Raw genomic sequence first — 16,276 nt, 5'->3', positions numbered from 1 at the left:
ACGTCGGTTGACGCAAAAAAAAATATTATCGTCCAATGTAGGTAGCTATGTAGTACTTTAGTTGTAAGCATTTAACTAGCAAAGTATCCAGATATTTCAAAGACTTTGCTTTAGACTTTTTAAATGTTATCCTTACGGAACAGTTACGTATCAAATAGTTTAGTGGTTCAAAACCCATTTCCTACCACTAAACAGTTACGTGTCAAATTGTTTAGTGGTTCAAAACCCATTTCCTACCACCGGATGTCGCCACTTTGCTCAAAATGAACGACAACAACAACAACAACAACAACAATAACAATAATAACAATGACAACAATTATCAGTTAAGCACACTGATGTGCTGCAGGGATTCCCCACTCTGATGCTACAAGAACAAAGTCCAGGACAGTTTGGTGATTCCTGTGTTGAAACACATTTGATTGAATTCAACAATTAATTACCAAGTAGAGTTAGGGTCACAGAGAGGGAGAGAGAATCTGTGCTGGAAATCCAGGGCTGATGTATGGATATTTAGTTTAGTTCAGTTCAGCTAAATACATAGATGAACTAGAACGTACATTAAGATAAGAAAGAGAGCTGGGGTGGTTGCAAGAGGGAGAAAAAACCTTTGAGAGAACTGTCACTTGTTATAACTGTTATGTTATCACTCAAACACACTTGGACCTGTATTATGTATCTCAGCAAGCAGCAGCATGCTCAGTCTATTGTGTCCCCTCTTCCAAAGTGTCGTTTTGTTACCACATGAATTTCTCTTCAGTCATAATGGAGATCTGTGTTTTTTGATATTCATGCAAGAGCGTGTTCATGGAAAAATAATTTTCTTTATTTATATCATCATTACAGATGGAAATACACTTCACATTCCTGTGATTTACTCATCAGAACAATCACATTATATATAGAATTATAATCTAAAAATTATATATATAATATATAATTATATATAATATTAATAATTATTATGAACTCAAACAAAGAAATGTTTCTGTCAGTGTTTCTCTTACATATACATATGGCTGGTGTTGTTGTCTCTCACAGATACCATCAAAACAGGCATGCACGTACATTCATGTTGTCCAGATACCATCCAGAACCTCCCTGAGCACAGCTGCTTCAACAAAGAGTCATAGTATAAACATGGCTGGTGTTTTATCATTTATCATTACTGCCACAGTGAGAGAGAGAGAGAGAGAGAGAGAGAGAGAGAGAGAGAGAGAGAGAGAGAAAGAGAAAGAGAGACAGACAGACAGAGAGACAGAGAGAATGAATCACACAGAGAAATACATGGATTGAAGACCTTGCTTTCAGATGGAAATTTTTACAATGATATATCTCATAGAGATTAGGAAACTAGAGTGTGAGTCCAAGACAGCCAGAAAACATGGACATGTACCTTCGTCTCATTAAGGATGACTCATTCTGGTTCTCGATGTCTCCCTCCTTATTTTTCTCTTTCTTTTTCTCCTTACTCTCTGTCTCTCATTCACTCTCTATCTTTCTTCCTTTGTCTCCTGTCTCTCTCTGCTTTTTCCTAATCTTGTGCAGGGAGCTAAAATTAGTCCTGGCACAGAGGCCTCGCAAACAGGTAAACCTGCATCAGTATTTAGAGATTGGCTGCTTCACACACACACACACACACACACACACACAAGTGATGCTGGGTGTTGATAATGTCATCAGAATCAGATATCTATGACTATGCTAAACTCAATCCCCCCAAGTGTGCAAATACAGAGTGCTGCAGGGTCACTTGGCTATGTAACATGCTAGCTAAGAGAAGTGACCTTTATAAAACTGCCAACAACACATGGTAGTGAAAGCCAATATTTTGCAATAGTCCAGCTGATCCAATTGCAATAACTTCCAGAAAGGCGGAGAGAATGCTAGATAAATGTGCGGCGGCTGTGTGGCTGTGTTTTATTAAGGCTGAGGACAGGTGACATTAGCAATGCCATATTAGCTGAGTCATGTCATGTGTGTGTGTTGTGTGTTAGCAAGTCAGAGGGACTGACTCAGCAATGAGGCAAGAGGAGGGTAAGTGATAATATTATTTCTCACATCACTGTGTGGATGAAGCTGCCTCCCGAGGCACTCAATAATTATCAGCATGTTTGTCTTTCATTACCATTAAACAATGAGGATGAGAGAGAGCGAGAGAGAGAGAGCAAGAGAGAGAGAGAGAGGGGGGGGGACAGTACATTGGGTTCAGGCTAAAATGACAGACAAGCACAATGAATCAGGCAAAGATGCAAGACAGGGACAGGGACACAGGTGTGTTGCAGAGAGATGTGGAGGGAGAGAGCATTTTTAGAGCCCTCAATAACCACAGAACTTTCTCAAAAATAGGACATTTGATTTTAATAATACCATATATAGAACATTTCACTATGGTGGTGGCTGACTGGATATCTACTAAATATACTGTAAGTCAGCTTTATGTACATGATGTAGACATAATGCAGATTATGTCAGACTGTATACTGTAAAACAGACTTGTTATCAACAGGAAAATAGGGCACAAATGGTGTAGCAGCAGTAAGACGATTGTTACTGTTAGACACATACAGTATGGATTACACGGAATAGAGTGGAGCTCTGTAGCGTGGCTTCTCGTTTGGTTTCAGCTCTCTTTGAAAGCCATGTATCTTTACTCACAGAACAAAATCAGAACACAGTTAGATCCTAGAACATTCTGTACATTAATAAAGGTGCACAGAAACAATGACGATAACTAGTACATTCTTATACAGTACATATATCTTGAACTTGCTTATCATATTTCCATTTATTTCAATTATGCACTTGTTTATACATGTGTACATTTAGTTAACTGTACAGTGAGTGCGGTAGCTGATATTACCTTTGCGGGACGATGTTTAGAATAATTTACCTAGGCAGTGAATTACAGACTGAGGAAAAAATAGGACACCAAAAGACAGGACACCCTAGTGTCTCATCCACGTTGGACGAAAACTCAAAATAATCCAATTACACAAATCCACAGGTCAAAAATTAGTTATACAAAACAAGCAAAGCCATATCCATAGCTTGAAGAGAGGACTAGGTCAGGGATCTTTCTATTTACATTATTGCATATGTATAATCAACAACCCATCTCTTTAAGGGCTCTTCATCCTATTATTATTGCAGAAACCTCAATATTACTCAGGCGCATCTTAGGTGGATGAGCTACATGATGAAGCACCTGTGGCAAAGATTATGCATATTGTTTAAAACACTGTCCATTGCCTTCACCTAAATACTATATATTTACAACTTCTCATAGTTGAATTCATATTTATGGACCTGAGCATCGAGAAATGGATATGATTAATGAATGATTCTTCAAAATATTGAATTATATCACATCTAATTTTCTGACAATATCACAGTTGTAGTATACACATATTTATTTAGCTCACAAAATAGATCCCAAAGCAACAGTGAAAAGCTTGATATAAAATGCAACTCAATATAAAAATAAATACATTATAGTTTGGATACTCTATAGTCAGTGCAGAATGCAACAAATTCTTAAACTAAAAAAAATCCTATAATCGTGTTTTTTTAATCATATATTTGTATATGTACAGCTGTTGAAGTTGATTAAACAAACTTCCCTCTCTGTTTCAGGGCTGGGTTCTCTCCTTTGCTTTTATTGTTCAAGCTCTACACAGACTTCCCACACCCATCTATGGCAGGGTAAAGAATGTGTCTCATAGTGGGCCACCCAGGCTGATTCTTTAAGAAAGATTAACAGACTTTGAAAACAAAACAAACACCATTTCTCTGCAAATGAATAAAATGTGAGTACAATAACATTAGTAGAACTTACATAACAATTGAATACAAACATATAAAATACTTTTTTTCTTCTCTTAATATTAACAAAGAAGCTTATCTTTACCTGTTTGTGTGTTAGAGCATGAGAGACAGAGAGGTAGAAATATTAGAGATTTAAAAGAGTGTTAACTGTGAATCTGTGTGTAGGTGTGTTAAAAGAGGAAGAAAGAGAAAAAAACAGGAGGCGTAAATGCGAGGCAAAAGATTGTGTATGGGTACGTGTGAGAATTGTTTCTGTGAGTGTTGCAAGCACCAGTGGAATGAATCCAGGTCTCTTTACCATTGACATTCTCCTCACTGCCTGGTCTTCGGCAAAGATTCATTCATCCTCCAAAGGACAGAATGAGACAAAAAGTGAATCAAACAAACACAAAAAGCCCCATTGATAAACTCCCTGAGTCCACGTGATGGGCTCACGAGAGCTGAGAATAAATCAGGCCTGACATACAGATCCTTATCATTCAATATGCAGACCACACAGATGCCTGTCCATCCATTTGGAACATCTCTGTACAACCCCCTCTCCAGACACAGTACATATGGATGGAGCAGATGGGAAATATCCATATAAGTTCTTTTGACATAACTTAAATCTTGGCATTTGAGTTCTTTGAGTTTCTTGGGTTCAAATATTCTGTTATGGGTCATTTTTTAAAAATAATTTTTTTTAAAATTGGGTAAAAAAAAAAAAAGCTAAAATTACCTCTTAATTGTGGTTAAAACAATGAGTCAGAATTCAGAATACAATTTCCATTACATTTACACTAATGATTATTAGTATTAAGTTCTTATGAAGTCAAATCCAGTCAGATGACTGATATAATTTCAACCAGCAACAGGTTCATATGGATAAACGTCCCTATGAAGGGAAATACTTGATGGATGATGGATCTACAAGCCACATGGATCAACTATTGAGCTGTAGCATGGACTCTCACAGCAATACACTCAGGCTGGCTAATCAGGAGGCTTGATGTTCTTATTTTAATCGTGTATATTATCCCTAAGTTAAAGCTGAGCAAAGATGTGGGAATGTGTCATTAAATACATCATCCTTCTCCTGTGACTGCACTCACCACACATGTGTATCACAGTAGACATGAGTACACATGATGGACTGTTGCAGTATAATGCTTTAGAAGTGATGAGATTTGATGACTAATAGAATACACACACCAGTACTGGTAGTTACCAATCTGAATACATGCATCTAATACTGTACTACATTTGTAGGTGATGCAGAGCAGCAGGGAGGACAGGGTTCATGTGGTTAAATCCATCTGCTGTTGATGGGTTAAATCCACAGCTCCATGATAAAGATACTGAGCATGGATAAACATTTTCCCTTCCCAAAAGATGGATGAGGTCATACTTGTAACCTCAGTTCATCACAGTTGTATGGACTCACATCTGAAATGTCAAAACAAAAAACTGAATGAGGAGCAAAAAATGCATACTCTCAATTACTTTAGGATTACTTTAGGTCAAACTATGTGTGTGTGTGTGTGTGCATTTACCTGCAGTTGTGCTGGTTGAGTCGCTTGCCTCTCTTGGTGCAGCTCACCTCCCTCAGGGTGCATGCGCATGCACAGTGAGGAGGCTGTGATGTCATCCTGCGTGCAGGGCAAGGAGGGCACTTCTCTGCATTAGGAAAAGGAGGTGGGGCGCTCCGTGGGAGGAGAGTAGGGAGCGGAGTAATAGGTGCTGGAGTCCTATCAAGGAAACAAGACTGGTTAAATGTGCTTCTAATGCCTGTAAACTATGAACAACAAAACCAAATGACTGACTAATGAAGGAAATGTAAACAACATAAACAATTATAAATAAGCTGCTTTTCTGAAAGGCAACATTTTATAGCTCATAGATATGAAATAAGTGCCCCTGTCACGATGATACAAATATAATGAAAATATATCGTAAAGATAGAGCCAAAGCAGCCATAGAACTAATCCCCATAGAGTTAAAACTATCATCCCTTGCTAAACCGATGTTAAATAACATGAATTAACAGTGTATGAGGGTCTGAATCTCTCCTCTCGTGCTCAACTTACATGCCTTACAGCAAAAATAGGACAGCACCAGTGATGCAACATGGCCACCACAATAAAATCTACTGGGTGCCTGGTAGCTTCATAGTGCCCTTTTCATGACACTTTTTAATGTGCGAACAGGCTGACAGGGCTGCCTCTTCCCCCCATGCAAGTAAACTGGAAGGCAAGAGAGGAAGTCTGCAGCTGAGTTGGTTAATTATGGAGGAAATCTATCTCTGTCTGAGTTCAAGCACTTTAGCAGGCTGGGAGCTAGGCTGGGGCTGGGGGTGGCTGTGTTCTGGTTTACAAATAAGACTGATTTCACACTGGCCACTGACTCTAGGAGGGGTGAACAATGGATAGCGGTGATGGAGAGATGATGCTAAAGTATCAAAAGTGCCTCTGCTGGCCCCCTTCATATATGTGATGATGGTACAGGGGGATTCTGTTAACTCCTCTCTCAGAATAGAATTATCCATTGGAAGTGAGTAGGGTGTGCCTATATACTGTGTGCACAATTATTAGGCAAGAGAGTATTTTGACCATATAAGCATTTTTATGCATATTTTCCAACTCCAGGCTGTATAAACATGAATGCTTATTGGATTTAAGCATATTTAATTATTAGATATCTTATTTTCCTCTGGCAAAATGGGCCAAAAATAGATTTAACTGACTCTGAAAAGTCAAAAATTGTAAAAAGTCTTTCAGAGGGATGCAGCACTCTTAAAATGATCACAAAACTATAAAATGTTTTGTTGCAAATAGTCAACAGGGTCGCAAGAAATGTGTTGGCCAAAAAAGACGCAAATTAACTGCCAAAGATTTGATAAGAATCAAATGTGAAGTGACCAGGAACCCATTATACTCCAGTGCTGTCATATTCCAGAACTGCAACCTACCTGGTGTGCCCAGAAGTACAAGGTGTTCAGTACTCAGAGACATGACCAAGGTAAGGTAAGCTAAAACCTGACCACCACTGAACAAGACACATAAGGTGAAACATCAAGACTGGGCCAAGAAATATCTGAAGACAGATTTTTCAAAGATTTTATGGACTGATGAGACAAAAGAGTGACTCTTGATGGTCCAGATAGCTGGATCAGTAACGGGCACAGAGCTCCACTTCGACTCAGATGCCAGCAAGGTGGAGGTGAAGTACTGCTATGTGCTGCTATTATTAAAGATGAGCTAGTTGGACCTTTTTGGGTGGAATATGGTTTCAAAATCAACTCCCAAACCTACTGCCAGTTTTTAGAAGACACTTTCTTCAAGCAGTGGTACAGGAAAAAGTCTGCATCTTTCAAGAAGACCAAGATTTTTATGCAGGGCAATGCTCCATTGCATGTATCGAAGTACTCCACTGCACGGCTAGCCAGTAAAGGCCTAAATGGCCTCCTTCCTCACCTGACCTAAACCCTATTGAGAACCTATGGGACCTTCTTAAATGGGAGATTTACAGTGAAGGAAAACAGTACAGCTCTCTGAATGGTGTCTGGGAGGCTGTGGTTGCTGCTGCACAAAAAGTTGATTGTCAACAGATTAAGAAACTGACAGACTCCACGAATGGAAGGCTTATGACTGTTATTGAAAATAAGGATGGCTATATTGGTCCCCCCCCCCTTTTTTGAAATGTCAGAAATGATTATTTGTAAATTCTGAGTTGTTTATTATTCTCACTTTAACAGATGAAAATAAACAAGTGAGACGGGAAAATGCCTGTTTTTCATTTAGTTGCATAATAATTCTGCACACTAATAGTTGCCCAATAATTATGCACACATAGATATTCTCCTAAGAAAGCCAAAACTTCACTTTTACTTTCTTAAATATTCAGGTTTTAGGTTTTATTAACATTTTGGATTGACCAAGAGCACTGTAGTTGTTCAATAATAAAATGAATCCTCATAAATAAAAATTGCCTTAAATTTGTGCACACAGTGTATGTGCAGTGTATATAACATATACAAACAAAAGCATTTTTATATCTACCCTTTTACCCTTTTAGAACTTAAACCAGATAGTAAGAATGAAAAGTTGTGTGCTCCGAGGTGGTAAGTAAAGTCTGTTATGTGTTGTATTTTGAGACACATTTTGATTTCATCAATTTAATGTCATATGAATGACATAGCAAACAAAGCTGCTTCTGGGCTTACCAAAGGTATAACAATTAAAATATATATTCCATGAATTATAGAAAAACATACGAAGGTTTTATCTTCACAGGTTTCTTTCGTTTTGGTTTCCCCCTTTTTCTCCCTCTTCTGGCTGGTCGTGGGCCTTGCCTTTCAGACAAAAAAGACCAGTTAGTGAACTTCACTAACTGAAGTTCCATGCAACAACACAGTCTCTGCTTAACGGTGTCACAACCGATGCTGCAAACATCAGAATGACGGATTTCGGTGTCAAGTGACTTCCTTTCTTAATTCCTCTGATTTCTAGGCTTCTTGGAAGCCCGTGAGAGGCCGATGGCCTAATTAAGCAATAAAATGAATGTCTTGTTTCTCAGCTCAGAAGGAGTTCTGGATTCTGACTCACATCCAGCTTTGCAGACACAGGCCAGCTGCATTCTCTTCCAGGGCCAGTGGGAAAAGCCAAGCCCCACGCTCATTTCTCTTAGCCACTTCAGCTTGGACAAGTCCATTGCATGGCACTGTGCTTCTGCTTTTTTTTCGAATGGCTTTCGCTCATTCGAGGTGATGATTTACATTGGGCATTTTATATATATATATATATCTCTGATGTTATTTTTTACTCGGGCATTCTAACAGAGAAACCTGTCAGATTGAAGGTGCAGTGCACTGTTTTTTCCATTCCTAGGATCACAGTCACCGATATTGACATTCTCATTCCTGGGATCTGTTACTCCAGCTTAGGGGTTAGAGTCCCAAGTGCCCTTATCACCACCGGGACAAACTTGGTGTTAACCTTCCACGCTTCTAATGTTCATTTCTCTGGAAGTTTGGAATTGACACAATACTGTTTTGTGCATCGTATCTGCTTGTCTTTCTGGATCTTCAGGTCACACAGGATGTTAGCTTTGGTCATTCCACCTCTCTCTCTGTGCCTTGCATATATTTGTATATGATCCCTGCAACTTGCTTGTGCCACTCAACGTGTCCTGCCAGCATCCCTCTGTCCATTTTGTATTGTTTTCTACATATATTATAGAGAGATTCAGAGAAGTACACAAGGATTTCAGTTACAGTTTCTGTGGAAACACTGTGTACTTCACTACAGTTTTGGCTATTTCTACATCTCTTACTACAGTACACTGCAATTACTATTAAGTTTCATAGGTGACTACCTCATGAAGCTGGGGAAGACAACTCCAAGAGAGAGAGAGAAAGAGAAGAGAACAGAAGAGAAGAGAAGAGAAGGAGGGAGAGGGAGTGTGTGTGTGTGTGTTTGTATAAACTGTGAGTGGCTAATGCTCCATCGTGACATATACTCAAACACAGACAGATACACACACACACACACACACACACACACACACACACACACACACACACACACACTTTACCTTGTTGGCTGTATGTGAAGGTCTGCTTTTAGTCTATAGGAAAACAGATAAATAGTACAGAGTGAAAACATTTAATTTGGTGAAATCAGGAATTAAGAGGGCACCACTTACAATGTAGCCTCAATATTCCAATGATGTCACAGGATAAGCTTGAGTACTGTATACATAATGGTAGAAAAACTGAGTGAAGTAGATAAAGTTGCAATGGTAGTGTGTAAACCATGCAGGGTTGAGAAACTCAACCCTGGCAAGTTAATGTTGTGTTTGATGGGTTCAGAATGCTGAGTCCCAGTGTATACAAGGCAGCTGCATTTTACAATGGGAGAAAAGCAAAGGGTCTAAATGTAAATGATCTCACTGAACACCCAGCTCCACCCCTGACCCTGATTCTAACCCCCTGAACTTAGAAAGAGCTTTTGATGCAAATCATATAATGACCTCCAAAAGCTCTGATATAAACAGCTCAGCTGGATGCCAGAAAAGGGGGCTTTTGGGGGGCTACTCAGTTTGGTGGGGGTATAGGTCTTTCTGACTGCAAATGAAAAGGGCTCCAAAGTAAAGCAGGGGCTTTTTGCACATATCAAAGGTGGGAGTGTATGTGTGAATCCTCTTGTATGCAAAATCGTGCTTGGCATATCTGAATCTGTTCTTTTTTCATTATGTTACAGAAAGACTGCACCAAACACAGAGTCACCTTCAGAATGTGTATATAAGTCAGTATGTCAGACAGGTGATGGATAGTTCATGTACATGGATGTTTGTGTGTGTGCTCACCTGCACTCACACTGAGTATGTTCTATGAAGGGTAACTGCACTAGTTCATAATTCATGTATGTGGTTTTCATAAGCTGAAAAGAAAAAGAATGGTTATTAGGAGTCAGCATTAAAACACAGACAGAATACACACACACAGCTCTGCATAGTAATGACTCCATCTTTTCTTCTTCAATCTCCTAAACCAGTACGTGATCAGAGTCCTATCCAGCCCTGTTCATTCCACAGGAGACTTTATCCACCCCTATCTGAATATATATGACAGCCTCATGCTGTGTGTGAGTGTGTGTGTGTGTGTGTGTGTGTGTGTGTGTGTGTGTGTGTGTGTGCGCGCGCTTGTATGCACATCCTTTTAAACAGTTTTTCTGACATATTGAGTGAGATTTTGAGATCTCACTTTGTCTGGAGACAGTTGGTATGTGGGTGCATGCAAAGGAAACCTTTTTTATTGTTATGTCTAGTCTACCAATCTTTGTACATTAAGATTTTGGGTATACTGTTGGTACATGTGCATAGAGGATAGCATGTACACTGTCAGTATAATGTGCATATTTCTGTGCACATATATATTCAATTAGAGCATTTACATATGGTGTTTGATTGACCTCCATAGTGAATTTATCAGTGTGTGTGTGTGGTATGTATCACAAAAATTGTCAAAATGTATATGTGTACATATATTCTAGTTTATTGCTGGTGTAACTGTGTCTATATGGGAGTGAGAGACCTGAGTCTGTGAGAGATTGGGGTCTGTGAGACTAGCTAATAAGGGTATGTGGTGTACCTCCATGGTGAGTGTATCTGTGTGTGAGGGTACGCATTCGAGCGCCTCATCAGAGCAGCAGCCCCCACAGCGTCTCAGTGACACACACGATGGCAAGAAGAGGTGATGCGTCTCCCATGGGAACTCCTGCCACACCTCCACCAACGTCTCCCTAGGCTGGCAACCACTCTTCTGATACACATCCAACCATCTGACCACTGATAGAGAGGTGGGGGTATATAAAGGACATTGGAAACTGTAAGAGGAGTTAAACATTTTATAATCACTAAATGGGAAAGTGGAGCATGTCAGGGAAAATAAATAAACATATAATCCCAATAGCTCACAGTGATCTCTCCTAACAGGTTGCCCAGAACAATACACATGCATCCAGAATTTTTGTCCTCTCAACACTCTAGCCTCATATGGTTTTGAATCAGGGAGTGGAGACATGTACCTTGTCCTGATGTGTGACTCTCCGTGGTCTGCCAGTGAACTAACTGGAAGAGGAGACACACAGATGCAGTAAGACATAGCAGAAGTAAGACATAGTAACTAAAAACATGGCAAAAAACACACTCAGCAGCATCTTTAATGGCTCTCATAAGTTAATAATGTGGAACATATAAAAAAAAAAATAGGTTCAATACATTTCTTTAATATATAGTTTATAGTCTACAATCCAAACTGAAATAAAAAATCCACTCAAAATGTATTGACTGATCGTTAACCATTCAACAATGGTTTCCCACAACTGATGAATTTAAGTAATGCCATCTCTGAATCCATCTGAGTGCTATGGACACTGACGTGTCTGTCTAACTGATGTAACTTGCCTAATATTTCAAATTGAACACATAACAATTTAACCTAAATAAAATAAAAAAGAAATTATGAAAGAACATGGGTGTCAGTAATGCAAACACTGATAAGATATATATCAGATGATAAACCAGTGAATATGACATTAGCTTAGTTTTAATGTAAAGATTTCAATATGACATTCATTCAAATGGGTTTGTGAAATATATGATGTATTAAACTAATGCCATGTATGGATGTGCAGTAAAATAAGATTAGAAAGTTAACATGCATTCCCATGAACATCCCCCCCCCAGTACTGTTGAGTCCACACTCCAGAACAAGGTCACAGCTTGGAGAGAACAGACTTTGTACTGCGACACAAATCCACACACACAGAGAGAAAGCATGTTTTGCCTTTGCCCGAGTTGGTAAGTGTTTTTGAGTAAATGAATGTGTGTGCAATTTCTGATGCATGTGTGACAATCCTTATATGGCCTGTTATGGTACATGCACACACATTTATACCTACCTATATATATGGGGGTGTACATTCAAGTATGTAAATGCAGGTTTCTGCATAAATAGATGTTGATAATTATTGTAGTGCTTAACATTGAGAATGTAAAAGTAAACTGAGTAACAAAAACTGAATAAGAGTACCTCTGTATAGGCCTTTTACAAAATAAATGTACTGAGGTTTACACACAACTGGTGCTGTGTACAGTGTTGAATCAGAGATTAAATTAGACCGTGATTATGTTGCAATACGAGGTAAATACCACTAAAATTTGCATCTCCCCTTCTGCCACAGAGCCAATGTGAAATACGGCCGCCAAGATAAGAACTGGCAGGGAGGCTGGCACTTCCCCCCCACACGCACACGCGCCATCTCAGCTGCAGCAGCAGCTTGCACTGGCTACGTCAGTGGGCTGTTGATACCCAGCACAGAAAATCGACGCACGGACAGCGGCTCTAACCTGCGGCCTGTCTGCCAGTCCCTCACACAATAACGGAAAACAGAACCATTTCTGGACCTTTTTCCAATTTTAGTCAAATTGGAAAAGGAGTACACGCATTAAAAACTGAGTGTGGTTAGCGGATTACATCATCGTCTTCCCACCTGGTGGTAACGGTATGACAACTGTCGCGTGAGGTGTAATTACAAGTATGTGAGAGAGAGAGAGAGAGAGAGAGAGAGAGAGAGAGAGAGAGAGAGAGAGAGACGAAATGCGCGTGTTTATGTAGACACCTTGAGCAGGTGCAACGAAGTTTACCTAATAAATCGCAAGTCAGTGCACACGTCAGACTACAATGCATAAGCCCATGACTTATTCTTAACATACAATTCATACGGTAATTAATGACCCTAAATATAACAGCTGTTAATAATCTAAGAACTGCAAGTCACAGGCAATGAAACAATACGCAGCATTACACTGATCAATAGTTACAGCGGTCTTGTTAGCTTTTAGAAGTAGAGAAAGCTGAGACATAATGACATAATAAAGTCTAAAAATGTATAGTCACAGTATTTGCTGCCATAAAACATGGCAACGATTTCACGTAGACCCACAGACTACCGAGAATCATGCAGTCTCTTCTAGTTAAGCAGGATAGGTACACAACCATTCAGGAAGCAACACACAACCTTTTAGTTTTATTGTGTGCTATTCAGTGCGCACATATCAAGAACAAACATGCCATTAGTGCTCTAGACTAACGTTCACTCAGTTAATGTCAGTTTACAAATAGTAAAGGTCACGTACTAAAGGCGTCCTTTTAACATTGACGATATTTTGTCATGCACGTTAAATCATCCTACAACCAAACACGTAATTAGCTAGGTTAATGAACTATAGTTTTTATTCTGTGCGCCATGCTCGTTTAAAATTAAGAACCTTTGACATGGTAAATGTCAATGACCCTGAGATTATTTAAACAGAAAATCAGAAAAGTGTTGGGCATGTTCAGCAATAAAATGCGAAAACAATTAAGAATTAAATGAAAACTGATCTTTCGTTGATTACTTTTCATTAATGGGAGCAGGAGATTTTGTAGTTTACTGAATATCAGCGTTTCCTCATACGCAGTCTTGGGTGGGAAATAACAAATATAGGCTATCTTATCCAAATTAATGTCGTATTCTTACCGGTGCCTTGGCACACTGAGTTGGTATTCTAGTGAGCGAGACGAACTGAAACATTCCCAGAATAACTTGCAGCCTGGTGCCCATTGTTATTCACCAAGCGAGTGGAAAATAGTTCTTTATATTAAATAGCTGAACCAATTGTCCTCTTAGTCTCCAGCCTTTGTTACTTTTCTTGGTTCTCAAATGTTATATTCCATGAAACCAGTTCCCAAAACCGAGACCGTGAAAATGCACTATGCATGTCTTCAAAGCACACGGCGACCATTGCCATTGTCATTGCTTCATGTGAACGAACAAAAGACAGGTATTAAAAATGTAAATTTCTGAAGTTCCCAGGGCGGATTTGTAGTCAGTCCTCCCAGGCGCTGGCACCCTAATTACTGAAGTTGGTTTTAAAATTAGCGACACGCTGACACTTCTCTGTCACAGAAACGTGCCCGGTATCTCAGCAACTTCCAGGCAACAGTTTAAATAAATCCAAATGAACGTCCACTCACTCTGTACAGAGAGTTTGTGTGCGCCGTTATAATTCCATAGATTGCGTTTACTGGCTAACATGAGGCATAGGAAGAAGGTCGATCAAACAGCAGCAGGCCACTAGACAGTCTCATTATTAAAAGCTATATCCACATAATCCAGGGTACAAACATATTCAGTGCAGTTAAATCCTTCAAATGTGCCAAGAACGATTTCCCTGTGTCACACGCGTCCTGCTTCAGTCCCGCTTTTCGTCGCAGATATCGTGGTAGCTGTAGGTCACAACTGAAATCGTGCCTACCCTCCGACGACGCTGTTTAGCTGAGATATGATGACGTTTTTCTTTACGCACAAAACAATTCTTTTTTTAAAAAATTTTATCGTGGACGGTAAATTAGCAATACGCTGTGAGCAGCCAAAGTGCAAAGAATCACAAGCTGGAATAGAATATGATTAAGCAATTGCTCGTTAGATTTCGCCGTTTTCCTCCTCCTTGCCCTTCAGGACCGAACTAGACACGCACGCTCTGCAACTCGAAGCAGCGCGTAACCGTCTCGCTGCCAACTTTTTTTCCCCCTCAGACGTAGACCTTGCTCGCGCAGAATCTGGTACAGGTGTAATCCTTCTTCCACTCATCGTTTGGTTTGCCAATAATTAACTCAGGTTTTCTCGGTCCTGTTCGAAGCTTTTGCATTGCAAACTTGGGCTAAAGTTGTTTGTTTTTCGGCTCGAAATTCTTTCTTCAGATATTTTATATCCTGAAACAGAATGGCAGACGTCAGCGCTCTGTACTACAATTGAAGCGCAATGCTTCAAGTTAAAACAATTCAGGCCAGAGGGGTAAATTTAAATACTAGCTTAACCCATAACTGCTTAACATGGCCCACTCATCGCTTTCATCTGAAGACCCCCGGCGTCATGGATAAGTATGTTTGGGTTATGTGGGGCACAAGCCACATGTGGGATCATGGAATGCGGGCCGTTATCTGCTCTAGTGTGCGTTACAGACCGGGGAGGGCCAACTGAGCTTACTGCTATAATAATATAATACCACCTAAAGGACTTTTGCAAACCCCCCCCCCACCACCACCACCACCACCACCACCAAAAAAAAACAGCACCAAAATTATGATTTGTGATTGTTAATTAGTCTGCGAGAAGCCTCCATAATCTTGCCAAATTTTCCAACAATCTTACATCTACATTTGTTAGATCAGCTTGGCCACAAGCAAATTTTCATGATCCCATTCAAAATTAGGCCCCAAAGACCCCTTCCAGTACCCTCTGTTCAGTGGTTAAAGTCAGACTCATACCTGAGAACTGGTATCTGCAAGATCAGTTTAGGAGTACTGCACCTGCATATGGGCCTGTGCGCATTATCAGCCAATCAGATCAGAGTGCAGTCTAAACCCTGGAGTTAGAGGGGAAAAGGCCCTCAATGTCAACATCCGCACAGAGCATTCCTGAATGCACCATCTGAATGAGGTTCTTCAACTGAAATGGGTTTCTCAAAAATGCCAAGATTATTATTACAAATTATTATTATTTTAACATTAAGGAATTTGACTTGCACAATTTGGGGAACCTCACAGTAGACACGATCTTAAACTTTTACAGTGTAAAACTAAACTCTGCAGTGCAAAAAAAAGCACACTTGAAAAAGAAAAGCATTATTTGTAAAACTAACACTCAACAACAAACTATTTTTAGGAGAAAAAACATGGGTTTTCTTTGCTTTCAATTACACAAGCAAAGTTGAGTAATTCTGCAACAAATATTTGCTCATTTTTTGGTGTGCTTCAGGCCTTAATAAAAGAAAAAAGAAAAAGAAAAAAGACCATACTGATATCAGTTGAATATTCACAAAGAGAGGGTAATGGTTAAGTAAGCGTTACATCACATGTGAT

The 16,276-nt window shown here is 39.6% G+C and overlaps 1 protein-coding gene across 1 annotated transcript; it reads right to left on the bottom strand.

Moving 5' to 3' along the window:
• Positions 1-2,346: 2,346 nt before the first annotated feature.
• Positions 2,347-14,893, bottom strand: vegfba (vascular endothelial growth factor Ba). The gene is made up of 8 exons (XM_027017748.2): positions 13,893-14,893; positions 11,397-11,439; positions 10,961-11,157; positions 10,177-10,250; positions 9,403-9,435; positions 8,084-8,161; positions 5,364-5,558; positions 2,347-5,256 (listed from the first exon to the last, which is right to left on the bottom strand). The coding sequence occupies exons 1-8, from the start codon at positions 13,974-13,976 to the stop codon at positions 5,235-5,237; spliced, it is 726 nt and encodes a 241-aa protein (XP_026873549.2). The 5' UTR covers positions 13,977-14,893; the 3' UTR covers positions 2,347-5,234.
• Positions 14,894-16,276: the final 1,383 nt, after the last annotated feature.

Source organism: Electrophorus electricus, chromosome 12, assembly GCF_013358815.1.
Source record: "Electrophorus electricus isolate fEleEle1 chromosome 12, fEleEle1.pri, whole genome shotgun sequence".
In the NCBI taxonomy this organism is placed as follows: domain Eukaryota; kingdom Metazoa; phylum Chordata; class Actinopteri; order Gymnotiformes; family Gymnotidae; genus Electrophorus; species Electrophorus electricus.
Note: the sequence above shows the minus strand (reverse complement) of the source record. Positions and strands in the feature narration are given on the sequence as shown.